Genomic DNA, 13,474 nt, shown 5'->3' with positions numbered 1-13,474 from the left:
AGGACACATTTTTGTACACCAAAAAGGTGCATAAAACATCTTTCATAATTTTACAACAGGTTGCTAGTAATATGCCTATAATTATGTGCATTTGTCCAGAGACCTTTCTTGAAAAATGGAATGACCTACATTTTTTCCCCGAACTGTTGGCACCCTTTGTTGCTCCAACGATCCACCATAAACTGCTGCCAGAAGACTCAGAACGACTTCATGTCTGTACAAACTGCATAATATATATTGGTGTGCTCAAATATTTATCTTTCATTACTGCATGAGGATATTCTGAGGGAGGGAGGAATATCTACATGCACTGTAAATGTTTTACAAGTTTCTTACATTTTCACACTTTCTCTTTCAAAAGACTTTTCTCCTATAATGCACCTTTCTCAAACTTTTTTTCCATTAATGGATAGCTTCCCAACCTCCATAATTCAGTCCGGCATAAAATTCTTGTACTAATACTTCTTAGATGTTATCTCTACTTTGAAAGGTAAGGCCTTTTCATAATTGTTTTAAGCTGGGGAGGAAGAAAATGTTTTATTGATGGGATCCAACGGCTGTGTAATGTTTTGCCAGGCAAAGGTTGTCAGAAGTGATTTGTGAACTAATGTGGTGTCCTGATGCAACAAAGAAAATCATTTTTTCCGCTCTTCAAGTCTCTTTCTATTGATAGCTCGTCATATATGTACTATATATATACTGTTTGCTACCTTCCCCCCCCCCCCCCCCCCACACACACACTCCCCCAATCATATGGCCATTGGGTATGAACTAGCAATGCACTATGCCTTGCAAATCAAAAAACACAATCAACCACATTTTTATTTGGGCAGACCTTTCCCCAATCCACCATCATAAATACAAAACTAATTCTAAATCATGTCTCGCATCTATACCCAGGCTGCTGAAATATATGAGTCACATTCACGTGTTTAATATACTGAAATTGTGGGGTTCCAATGGCTGCCACCGCACAAGCCCACAGCTGATTGCTTCCAAGTTTGTTTGGAAAATGCAGGCTATACTCACTGAGTAAATATGTCGGCACAAAATAATATATATGAAAGTATAACAAAAAATGTGTTTTTGACAACGGAGAAAACAATTACAGGCAAAAAGCATTTGATTATATATGAAAACATGAAATAAATAACAACCAAAGTTAATGACAGTGTCTATGAAAAACCATTCCAAAATGTTACTGCAATAGCTGCATATAAAATATATTATTGTAAACCTAAGCATAACAAAGAACACACTATATCGACAAACATGGAACAAAATAAAGAAATAGGAGCTTAGTCTGTTGCAGAGTGAAAGAATTAATTCTGTAAACATGCTTCGGACAATACACAAAAAAATGTGAAATCCAAGAAATAGTTTACAAAATAAATAAGCAAAATCTGTAACTGTACACCCACCAATTTATGATAACAATCGTGCAATTCCAACCAATTCCCTATCATCACGATCATCCGATTTGGCACTAAAACTACCATTGTCACTGTCACTATCTTCATCATCATCATCATCATCATCATCATCATCATCAAGAGAAATCATTATTCATTCATTCTCACTTACAATACTATCTACAGTCTGTGCTTCTCTAATAAGCTTAACAATGTGCTCTACCTTGCTTACTCCATGAGGTGGTATCTACAGCATCAAGATCTTTACATAACAGCCTTTCCACTTCTGTTATGGTAAAAGACTTGCTATTATTTCTAATGTAAGTCTTAACATAACTCCAAACCACTTCAGTTGTGCTGAAATGGCAGCAGACTGCTTACCATATGACTTTGTTGCTTTGCAACTTCATTGTTGTTGTTGTGGTCTTCAGTCCTGAGGCTGGTTTGATGCAGCTCTCCACGCTACTCTATCCTGTGCAAGCTTCTTCATCTCCCAGTATCTACTGCAACCTACATCCTTCTGAATCTGCTTAGTGTATTCATCTCTTGGTCTCCCTCTACGATTTTTACCCTCCACACCGCCCTCCAATGCTAAATTTGTGATCCCTTGATGCCTCAAAACATGTCCTACCAACCGATCCCTTCTTCTAGTCAAGTTGTGCCACAAACTTCTCTTCTCCCCAATCCTATTCAATACCTCCTCATTAGTTACGTGATCTACCCACCTTATCTTCAGCATTCTTCTGTAGCACCACATTTCGAAAGCTTCTATTCTCTTCTTGTCCAAACTAGTTATCGTCCATGTTTCACTTCCATACATGGCTACACTCCATACAAATACTTTCAGAAACGACTTTCTGACACTTAAATCTATACTCGATGTTAACAAATTCCTCTTCTTGAGAAACGCTTTCCTTGCCATTGCCAGTCTACATTTTATATCCTCTCTACTTCGACCATCATCAGTTATTTTACTCCCTAAATAGCAAAACTCCTTTACTACTTTAAGTGTCTCATTTCCTAATCTAATTCCCTCAGCATCACCCGACTTAATTTGACTACATTCCATTATCCTCGTTTTGCTTTTGTTGATGTTCATCTTATATCCTCCTTTCAAGACACTGTCCATTCCGTTCAACTGCTCTTCCAAGTCCTTTGCTGTCTCTGACAGAATTACAATGTCATTGGCGAACCTCAAAGTTTTTACTTCTTCTCCATGAATTTTAATACCTACTCCGAATTTTTCTTTTGTTTCCTTTACTGCTTGCTCAATATACAGATTGAATAACATCGGGGACAGGCTACAACCCTGTCTTACTCCTTTCCCAACCACTGCTTCCCTTTCATGCCCCTCGACTCTTATAACTGCCATCTGCTTTCTGTACAAACTGTAAATAGCCTTTCGCTCCCTGTATTTTACCCCTGCCACCTTTAGAATTTGAAAGAGAGTATTCCAGTTAACATTGTCAAAAGCTTTCTCTAAGTCTACAAATGCTAGAAACGTAGGTTTGCCTTTTCTTAATCTTTCTTCTAAGATAAGTCATAAGGTCAGTATTGCCTCACGTGTTCCAACATTTCTACGGAATCCAAACTGATCTTCCCCGAGGTCAGCTTCTACCAGTTTTTCCATTCGTCTGTAAAGAATTCGCGTTAGTATTTTGCAGCTGTGACTTATTAAACTGATAGTTCGGTAATTTTCACATCTGTCAACACCTGCTTTCTTTGGGATTGGAATTATTATATTCTTCTTGAAGTCTGAGGGTATTTCGCCTGTCTCATACATCGTGCTCACCAGATGGTAGAGTTTTGTCATGACTGGCTCTCCCGAGGCCATCAGTAGTTCAAATGGAATGTTGTCTACTCCCAGGGCCTTGTTTCGACTCAGGTCTTTCAGTGCTCTGTCAAACTCTTCACGCAGTATCTTATCTCCCATTTCGTCTTCATCTACATCCTCTTCCATTTCCATAATATTGTCCTCAAGTACATCGCCCTTGTATAAACCCTCTATATACTCCTTCCACCTTTCTGCCTTCCCTTCTTTGCTTAGAACTGGGTTGCCATCTGAGGTCTTGATATTCATACAAGTGGCTCTCTTTTCTCCAAAGGTCTCTTTAATTTTCCTGTAGGCAGTATCTATCTTACCCCTAGTGAGACAAGCCTCTACATCCTTACATTTGTCCTCTAGCCATCCCTGCTTAGCCATTTTGCACTTCCTGTCGATCTCATTTTTGAGACGTTTGTATTCCTTTTTGCCTGCTTCATTTACTGCATTTTTATATTTTCTCCTTTCATCAATTAAATTCAATATTTCTTCTGTTACCCAAGGATTTCTATTAGCCCTCGTCTTTTTACCTACTTGATCCTCTGCTGCCTTCACTACTTCATCCCTCAAAGCTACCCATTCTTCTTCTACTGTATTTCTTTCCCCCATTCCTGTCAATTGTTCCCTTATGCTCTCCCTGAAACTCTGTACAACCTCTGGTTCTTTCAGTTTATCCAGGTCCCATCTCCTTAAATTCCCACCTTTTTGCAGTTTCTTCAGTTTCAATCTGCAGTTCATAACCAATAGATTGTGGTCAGAATCCACATCTGCCCCATGAAATGTCTTACAATTTAAAACCTGGTTCCTAAATCTCTGTCTTACCATTATATAATCTATCTGATACCTTTTAGTATCTCCAGGATTCTTCCAGGTATACAACCTTCTTTTATGATTCTTGAACCAAGTGTTGGCTATGATTAAGTTATGCTCTGTGCAAAATTCTACAAGGCGGCTTCCTCTTTCATTCCTTCCCCCCAATCCATATTCACCTACTATGTTTCCTTCTCTCCCTTTTCCTGACTGACTGCAACTTCATCTACAACACATATAGGTGTAATACTCTTATTTTGTTTCAAAAGTGAATATAACAGCCGCTCTGACATACTCATGTGCGCAGCTATGTCTCTTGCCACTGCACCACAATTTCTTTGCAGTCACTAGTTGTACAAGTTTTGTTTACAAACTTTAACAGCATGAGATATTTTGAATAACAGTTCTTATGCATCTAACTTTTTAAGTGATGTTTTCTTCCCTGAGAAAAGTCCAGATTCTTTCAAACAAATTAACAACTTCGCTGTATAGGGGTATTTCTTCCTTCTATAATACCCATAAATATGCTGACAAACTGCATTGGTTTGGAATGAGTCAAGATCTGTAAATGGGTGAGGTTGCTTGTTTTTCTCTCTAGAAGGGCTTTGTTTCACACAGTTTACTTCAGTATCTCTTAACTCCTGAAGTATCACACTCTTCCTTAATACAATTCTTTCACTGAGTCCTAGGGTTTTCAAGGTATGCTCTAAAACTTTATCAGCAGAAATTGATGGGTGCCCATGAACAGAAACAAATTCTTTTTCTTGCACTAAAACTGGCACAATCTTTATAGCAATTCTAAAACCTGGCTATTTAATGGCACTCCACAATACATAGGACTGTCACTTTGTAAATGTATGTCTTTTGGCAACATTTTTTAATAACTACACTGGTGTCCAAAATTAATGCATTCAAAGAAAATTTTGCACAGTTGCATTTACTTTTCCACAAACCAGTATAAGCAGGTTATAGTAAAGTAGAAACAATGTAAAGAATGCATCATGTAATCAACTGCAACATGCATAATGGTAGGCAAAAATGTTCATTTTTTTCCAACTTACAGATTTGCACATACATTCTGACAACTGGTTAATGTGCTCAGGATGGGGTGTGACCAGCTCTGGCACCAATAAAGATCTGACAACGATGGGGCATGCTGTGAATGATGACATCAATCCCAGGTTGAGGCAATAATGCCAATTCTTCCCGCAGAGCTGCTCACAAGTCTTGGAGAGTGCCTGGTAGAGGCTGATGTGTTGAACCCATCTCCCTAGTGCATCCCAGACGTGTTCTATGGGATTCAAATTGGGAGAGTGAGCAGGCCATGCCATGCATGCAGTATCTTACGTTTTCAAAAAAAACATCAACCACCCACGCTCTATGAGGTCGAGCATTATCGTCCATCAATACGAAGTCTGGGCCATCAGCACCTCACAACAACCACGCATGAGATTCCAAGATCTCCTCACGGTACATGACAGCAGTTAAATCATGCTGATTCACCCGAACAATTTCATGAAGAGTTCATCCAGCAGTCAACATAATCCCTGCCCACACCATAAGGGATCCTCTTCGATATCGGTCTCTTTCTACAATGTTTGGGTCCTGAAATAGTGTTACACGTGCCCTACAGATGCAAACTCAATGAGAATCACTCTCAAGACCAAATCGGGACTCATCTGTCAAAAGAACATTGGCCCACCATTCGACCATCCAGATGGCATGTTGACAGCTCCACTCTAGACATTCCCTTCTGTGAAGACAGGCAAGAGGTAAACAGACAGCAATCTCGAACACTAAAGGCCACTCTGCTGAAGCCTTCTGTACACTGTTTGCCTCAATACAACACGTTGAGGGTATGCTGCGAGGTCAGTGTTGCAGTGCAGTACTAAGGCGGTATGATCATGCCCTTACAGCCAAATAACGGTCCACTCTGTGATTTCACACATTGTCAGCCCTTTCCTGATCTCCAGGATACAGTTTCGGTCTCTATAAACTATCCCCTCATCCGAGAAACAACAGAAAATTCACTTTAGGCTATCAGGCCAAATCAGTCTGCGACTCTCTTGCTTCCATTCTAACCTATGACCCTCCACAGCAGAATGCCTGGGGCACCTTCCCTGTGCCATACTGCATGTCAGTGACTGTGTACACAGCAATTGTCCATGTGGGACCAACATGCAAACACTATCCCGCTTGATAGGTGCCCTGATGTCATTGCTGGCATGGTTGTTCATTAAAAGGAATGCCATCTTACATGCAGAACACACTCATAATGACATCTTAACAGTTTGTATGATTATACTGTGAATTAGACACAGGACGGGGAAATAGCAGTTTGCTTTAATTTTGAACACCAGTTTAAATACTGTATTCAAAGCAGTGACGCAACACAATTAACAGCAGGCAGTAGCACATTAACACACCACGTCTACATACACAGAAGCCGGTAACACAGTACTGTTGATGTAGGGCCTGGCTTACATTGCTGTACTGTAATTGGTTCAGCAGATGAAGCACCTAAAGTTCCTCATCTGTGTATCAGTCATACTGCCAACTCTAAGGCGTTTGTCGAGTGGCTTGAAGTGAATTGTTTCAGTGGTCCGAATATAAGTCACAATATTTTTTCTTGGAAGTTTTCATCACTAATTGCACTTTCAGATATCATCTTACTGACACTGGTCTAATTCCCTTTCTTTTTGCATATCAGCAAGAGAGGGACAAAGTTTACAATGACTCTGTTTAGTCTGTTTGTTACAACTGCCTGGCCCCATCCCTTGTTGATGCCCTCTTAGTTGACAACCTGTCAGTTCATTAACTGATGAACTGTGCAAATCATCACATGACCACTCTCCATATGTTCATCAGTTGTCATCGTGAAAGGTCATGAGAGGCATAGATCACTGTCAAATATTCTTCTCTCTCTAAAACCATTAATAGTGTTGTTTATGGATCATACTCTTTCAATACAATGCAAAATTTGTGTATACTCTTCCAGCATGCAGGAAAGAGCAGCCTGTAATCAAAGCTTACTTCCAGAAGCACCTATCATCAGTGGCAAGCTCAATATATCAAAAGCTTGGTCCACCTTCACTAACACTTGCATGTAGACCCAAATTACACTGTTGTGCATCTTCATTTCCTGAATGTGAAGGTATTTATCTACTATTATAGAAAGGTAGATATGGTCGAATAGTCTCAACACAAGTTTAATGTACCCTACAAACAGGGATACTGCCAATAAAGACAGACTGAAAAAGAAAATGTCATACTGAAACAGAGCTTCAAACTATAAAAGTTTATGACAGTAATGGCCTACAATCATTTACTGTCACCTTCCTTCACATATCTGCATGTCAATCTAGGAAAATTGATATTGTGTCCTTGTCACTAACATTATTTTCTCTGCTGTTGTTATTCCCAGTCAACTGTTACATGAAAAATGGGCCAAATGATTTGAAGCACCATATTTAAACTTCTTGTTAAAAGCCTGTCCCTCTTCCTCCTGTTATGTGTGCATGTACTGAAATTTGTCCCACAATATTTCAGTATAATCAAGCAATTAAAAAATAATTTATGTGACAAAGCTTGTACTGTACATACATATGCTCAAGTTAGCTTGCAAGAATAAAATCATTACAAACCGTCCAGTTCTCTTCATTTGGTGAACCAAGAACCTGGAAAATACGTGTCAGCTGATCAAGGTCAGAGTCGCCAGGCAGGAAGGGCACCCGCAGTAACAGCTCTGCAAAGATGCAGCCCACGGCCCACATGTCCACACCAGTGCCATACATGCGTGCACCAAACAGCAGCTCTGGACACCTGAAATAAAATGCAACTGAAATAAATTAACATACTATAGTTACTACAATGAAGAGAAAATGTCTTCCACTTTTATTTACTAACAACAGCCATAATCAGTTCTGCACAGTATTTTCAGTGGTATTTCACTACGACACTCGAGCATCACCCCATTCTAAAGATATAACTCTCTGCTTTACTAACAGTCTTCATATCAGTGTTTTATTAGCATTAATTAATAGCAATGGAAGTAAGTTCATGAAACAGAGTCAAAAACCATACATTTTTTAGTCGGTGCTTTGCAGGCTTCATAATGCCTGTACAAAAGGAAGTAGCAGCTAGTCAAATTTTGATCGAGGCAGTGAAAACAATACAAGTGATGTTTTTCAGGAAGTGCTGTGCATAACAGTACAAGACTGCATCACCTTCACCCCCCCCCCCCCAAACTCCTCCCCCCCCCCCCCACCACAAAGGTCCAATCGGTTGCGAAATGGCACTTCTCAACATTGTAACTGCTTTGACTTAATATGTCTGTAATAGTGTGGTACCAACTTTCTAATACCCTCGTCATAAAAGGCAGCCACCTATACTTTCAGCCAATTCTCCCAACTGGTCTCCAGCTCACTGTCTGTGCAAAAATGCTGTTCCTGCAGCTGGCATTTCATGTGAGCAAAGAGATGAAAACCAGAGAAAATCAACTATGGGCTGTATGGTCAAATGCTTCCCATCAAAAATGCTATAGGAGTATCTTTGTTTCAGCTGCAGTGTGTGGCCGAGCATTGTCACGAAGATGGAAAATGCCTGATGACCACATTCCTCTTCGCTTGTTCTGAATTGCCTTTCGTAGATAATAAAGTGCTGGTGATGGTCACGTCACACTGTATGAATTCCATCAACAAAACTTGGTTCCAGAACACAGTAGCCATACACTAAGATTCTCTCACATTTCTTTGATTTACTTCAGGAATGAGAACACATCAACTTTTTTGGAATGCTCTCTTGTTTCTTCATTTTAGAAATTTACCGATGTCTCGTCCCCAGTGAAAATTTTATTCAAAAAATCTTCTTCATGGTAGCACCCCAGAAACATTGCAGTGGCGTCCATTAGCTGTGTTTTGTGATGGTCAGACAGCATCTTGGGAACCCGTCCCACACAGGGTTTGCGGTACTGAAGTCTGTCACACAAAATGGTATACAGACGTGAAATAGAAATTGTGAACTCATGATTTTCTCAAATCTCCTAATCCATTTGCCTTACGCAAACCAACATCATCCTTTATAGACTCCTAAGCAGCCCTAACCTTAGTTTGTGCTTGAAAAACCTGGCTTCACACCGTGTTTCCACAACAAATCTTGTTAGAAATAATACCTGTGCAAGGCAAAAGGGTCACAGACTTAGGTGCCACCTCATTACTTTTATCACTCACCCAATTTGCAGTTGGTCTACAGCACTGTGTGTGCTTGATCTGTCTTTCATTCTAACCATTCTGGCGAAACATGGCTTCGAGGGAGGCTAACTTTGCTAACAAACTTTCAGAATCTGCGATGGCTTGGTCTCTAGGAACCTACGTAGAGAGAGTCCCTTTCACACTGAGCCAGATGGTGATAACCTCAAAATCTTCCATAAAAAGAATGGCAACTCCATGTGTCTTTTCAAAGAACTGGTCATCAAATAAAAAGTACTGAAATAGGTTTGTTAATTCAACACCAAACCTAACCTAAATTAACTGTAACAAATCAGGCAGAGGAGGACGAATGAAGAGAGAGACCACATCAAAACTTAGAGTCATTCAGATGCAATCCCTCTAATTGACTTAAGATATCTGATGAGTTATTTACGTGATCCACACACCGACCTAAGAGGAGCCCTGTCTTAGTGGATCTGCCGAAGGATGGACAATCTTAGAGAGGGTGTAAGAAAGGGGGGAGAGCACAAAAAGAATTATAGCTGTTGCTAGTCTCTTGCAACAATGCATTTTTCTTCAGAAGGTTGTTAGCTTTCCACTAAACACTTTTTGTGCCACATTACCACTGAGTCCACAATACACAGGATTAAATACTACGTGCTTCATCTTTTGAACATAATTCTGCTTTTCCAACATAACCATAGCATTGCCTCTGTCAGCTAGAAAAACAAGAATATCGGGCTCCACCCAGTGTGAATGCAAAGCAGCCCCTTCAGCTGGTATAATATTACTCTTGGGTGAATGTGATGTCACATGACAAAGCTGTCGGTGACATCTGATACCTTTAATCGCCAACCCAATGTACGTTAAAGCCACTTTACAAGTTGTATTATATATTAAATTACATGAATATAATAGAGGGAAACATTCCACGTGGGAAAAATATATTTAAAAAGAAAGATGATGAGACTTACCAAACAAAAGCGCTGGCAGGTCGATAGACACACAAACAAACACAAACATACACACAAAAATCTAGCTTTCGCAACCAACGGTTGCCTCGTCAGGAAAGAGGGAAGGAGAAGGGAAGACAAAAGGATATGGGTTTTAAGGGAGAGGGTAAGGAGTCATTCCAATCCCGGGAGCGGAAAGACTTACCTTAGGGGGAAAAAAGGACAGGTATACACTCGCGCACACACACACATATCCATCTGCATATACACAGACACAAGCAGACATTTGTAAAGGCAAAGAGTTTGGGCCTTTACAAATGTCTGCTTGTGTCTGTGTATATGCGGATGGATATGTGTGTGTGTGCGAGTGTATACCTGTCCTTTTTTCCCCCTAAGGTAAGTCTTTCCACTCCCGGGATTGGAATGACTCCTTACCCTCTCCCTTAAAACCCATATCCTTTTGTCTTCCCTCTTTCCTGACGAGGCAACCGTTGGTTGCGAAAGCTAGATTTTTGTGTGTATGTTTGTGTTTGTTTGTGTGTCTATCGACCTGCCAGCGCTTTCGTTTGGTAAGTCTTATCATCTTTCTTTTTAAATATATTAAATTACATGTTAGTTACATGACTATGTAAACTTTATTTTTCTCTTTACATGTAATAGCTGACCACGGAAAGAATGTGTGATGCCTCTGAAGACAGGCCACAGTGACAAATAGCTGGCCTCAAGCTGTAAAGTACTGAAGCAGAGCAACATTCACATAGTGTCCCTGTCTTTTCCATGAAACTTTCACTGTAATTCATAGCTACGTTAACAGAAATGGATTGATCTGAATAAATACACCAAATACATTAAATTTTATGGGGCAGGTGGAAATTAAAATCATTCAAAAAATATATTTAATTTTGAAGTGAAAATCTCCATTTGCTCATCAGTCGAATTTTCTTGTGTTACAAAATATGATCACTAATAACTATGAGACTAATAATGTGTAAACAACGGTTGAGCCACAATGGTTAGAGCACATCTGTATGTGTTTATCATGCAGTATTTGTTCTGCCCATGATGACAACGGCCCAATGTAAGTGCACGCATGTGATTGTTATAAATTAGCACTGGCGAAACTTATAAATTGGTGTAGTGTGGGAAAGTGTTTAGCTAGGACAGTGATTTGGGTGTCATTGCGAAGAGCTTGTGGAGGACTACTGGAATCAAAGTGAGCCAATAAAAATATTTGCCAGAATATGGGTGAAAATTGGTATTAAACTGAAACTTAAAAAATAATGAAAGATATCACTCATACGACTTGTAAATATACTCAGAATCATGGGAAATGTAAGTCGGAGGAAAGCTCGTGTCAAAAGAAATCCAAAAAGTCCAGGGCCAAGCAAGTGTGAGAGCTGTGGCAGTGGTGGTGGTAGGGGAGGGGGGGGGGGGGGAGGGGGGGGGGGGAAATCCGGCACAAAGTGATTACATTGTTGGCCAGTGACAGTCCAGCCCAAACTTGGAATTTATCTATTCTGTAACCATTATACTATGCTATGTAGCAACTGTATTAAAGAGATTGATAATAAAAATACATATTAATACAAGATTTTATCACGATGTTTCCATGAAAAATCCACAGAATGGATCCAAACTGCACACAAATTTTTATTACAAGCAGGAACCGAGAAAGTAATTTATGGGATGTATGACAAAAGGTTGGTGAATTATTTAGTCATATGAAGACAGCTTTAAGAGAGAAGAATTTGATTTAATATTTTTGAACCATATACAGAAGTTCTGGGGCGATTTAAAGAATGCCACTGATGACAAATAGCAGGTGATTCAAAAGAAAGAACAGATTTCAGTTGAATATTACAGACAAAAGATAAAAATACAATGCGCATGTGAGTACATAGAAGAAGGTTCGAAGGTTTAACACAGCTGGGCTGCTGTCTGTCTGTAGCAACATGGCTACTACACCACAACAAGAGAAATCATAATGTGTGTTGGAATTTGCGTGAAGTCAATCTATTGCTTCAGCGCTACATGCTTTCCACTTCAATTCAGCAAAAGGCCACCTCTGCACAAGCAGATTTATGACTGGCATATACAATTCTTGGAAGCTGATGGCATACTCAAAGGGAGGATAACTGATCGGTCAGGCACCCCTGACAAAAATGCTGAGCATATCCAAAATGCAGTCACATGGAGCCCTTGAAAGTCCCCAAGATGGCCAGGCCAGAAACTTCAACTTCCTCAGTGTGACAAGTTCTGAAACAATGCCTGCATACGAAGCCTTAAAAGTTGCACTTATTGCAGCAACTGCATCCTGGTGACCACAACAGAAGGTTTGAAATTTGCATTTCAGTTCTCCAGGATATGGCAGAGGACACCTTTTTTGAACGCGTCATATGTTTTTACAAACTGATGTTTCATGTATCAGGTAAAGTAATGTACATAATGTAAGAATTTGAGGGTCACAAGATCCTGACGTCGTCGTTGAATGTGAAAGAGACTCACCGAAACTGAACATGTCGTGTGCCATTTCTGTTCACAAAGTTTATGGACCTTTCTTTTTTGTGGAGGATACTGTGACAGGAATGCCATACCTGGACAAGCTACAGAATTCGTTGTTTCTTCAACTTTATGAAGATCCCAATGATTTCATTTTTGTGCACGACGGCACCCCACTTCACTTTCACACTAAAGTGTGGTGTTATCTTAACAACATCCCGTAAGGTTGGAGCGAAAGAGGTGGTCAACAATATCTTGTTCATTGCTTTTGGCAGCTACTCTATAAGAGCTGAAAAATCGAGCTGTTGAAGCTGCCAATTCAATAATTAGGGACCTGTTGATATGTGTGTAGGATGAAATTGTCTATCATATCAATTTTTCTCGAGTAATGCAGGATGCCTATGTTGAGTGTGCAGTATAGTATCTGTGCAAACGTAAAACTGTGAACCATCCACAATTCAGTAACATGTGCAGTGTGTTTCTATCTTTCATAGTTTGTCTGTAATAAACAACTGAAATCTGTTCTTTTGTTTTGAATCATCCTGTATATTACAACTTTATCGCAGTCATCATCTTTGGTCTCCATTATCTTATTATCTTTTCCTTCTCACGCTGTACAAAGCCAAAACTGCTATATAAAAATGGAAATTAATATTATTGATCAATGAAGAATTTTGATACACAGCCAAGAACACAAAATTTTGATTGAGGTTCTTTGCTGCCAGAACTGTTACGTGGTGTTCAACAAATTTGGGGGAGAGAATATGTAAT

General features: G+C 39.7%; 1 protein-coding gene across 2 annotated transcripts in view; it reads right to left on the bottom strand.

The window, feature by feature from the left end:
- The window catches only part of LOC126095045 (cyclin-dependent kinase 7), a 68,173-nt gene that overhangs the window by 15,384 nt on the left and 39,315 nt on the right, over positions 1–13,474 (bottom strand). For both annotated transcript variants that reach the window (XM_049909719.1, XM_049909720.1), the window contains exon 6: positions 7,689–7,866. In XM_049909719.1, the coding sequence (XP_049765676.1) occupies positions 7,689–7,866 (178 nt within the window). The remainder of the gene's footprint in view (positions 1–7,688; positions 7,867–13,474) is intronic.

This window comes from Schistocerca cancellata, chromosome 8 (genome assembly GCF_023864275.1).
Source record: "Schistocerca cancellata isolate TAMUIC-IGC-003103 chromosome 8, iqSchCanc2.1, whole genome shotgun sequence".
Taxonomy (NCBI): domain Eukaryota; kingdom Metazoa; phylum Arthropoda; class Insecta; order Orthoptera; family Acrididae; genus Schistocerca; species Schistocerca cancellata.
This window is presented reverse-complemented; position numbering and strand designations above follow the sequence as displayed.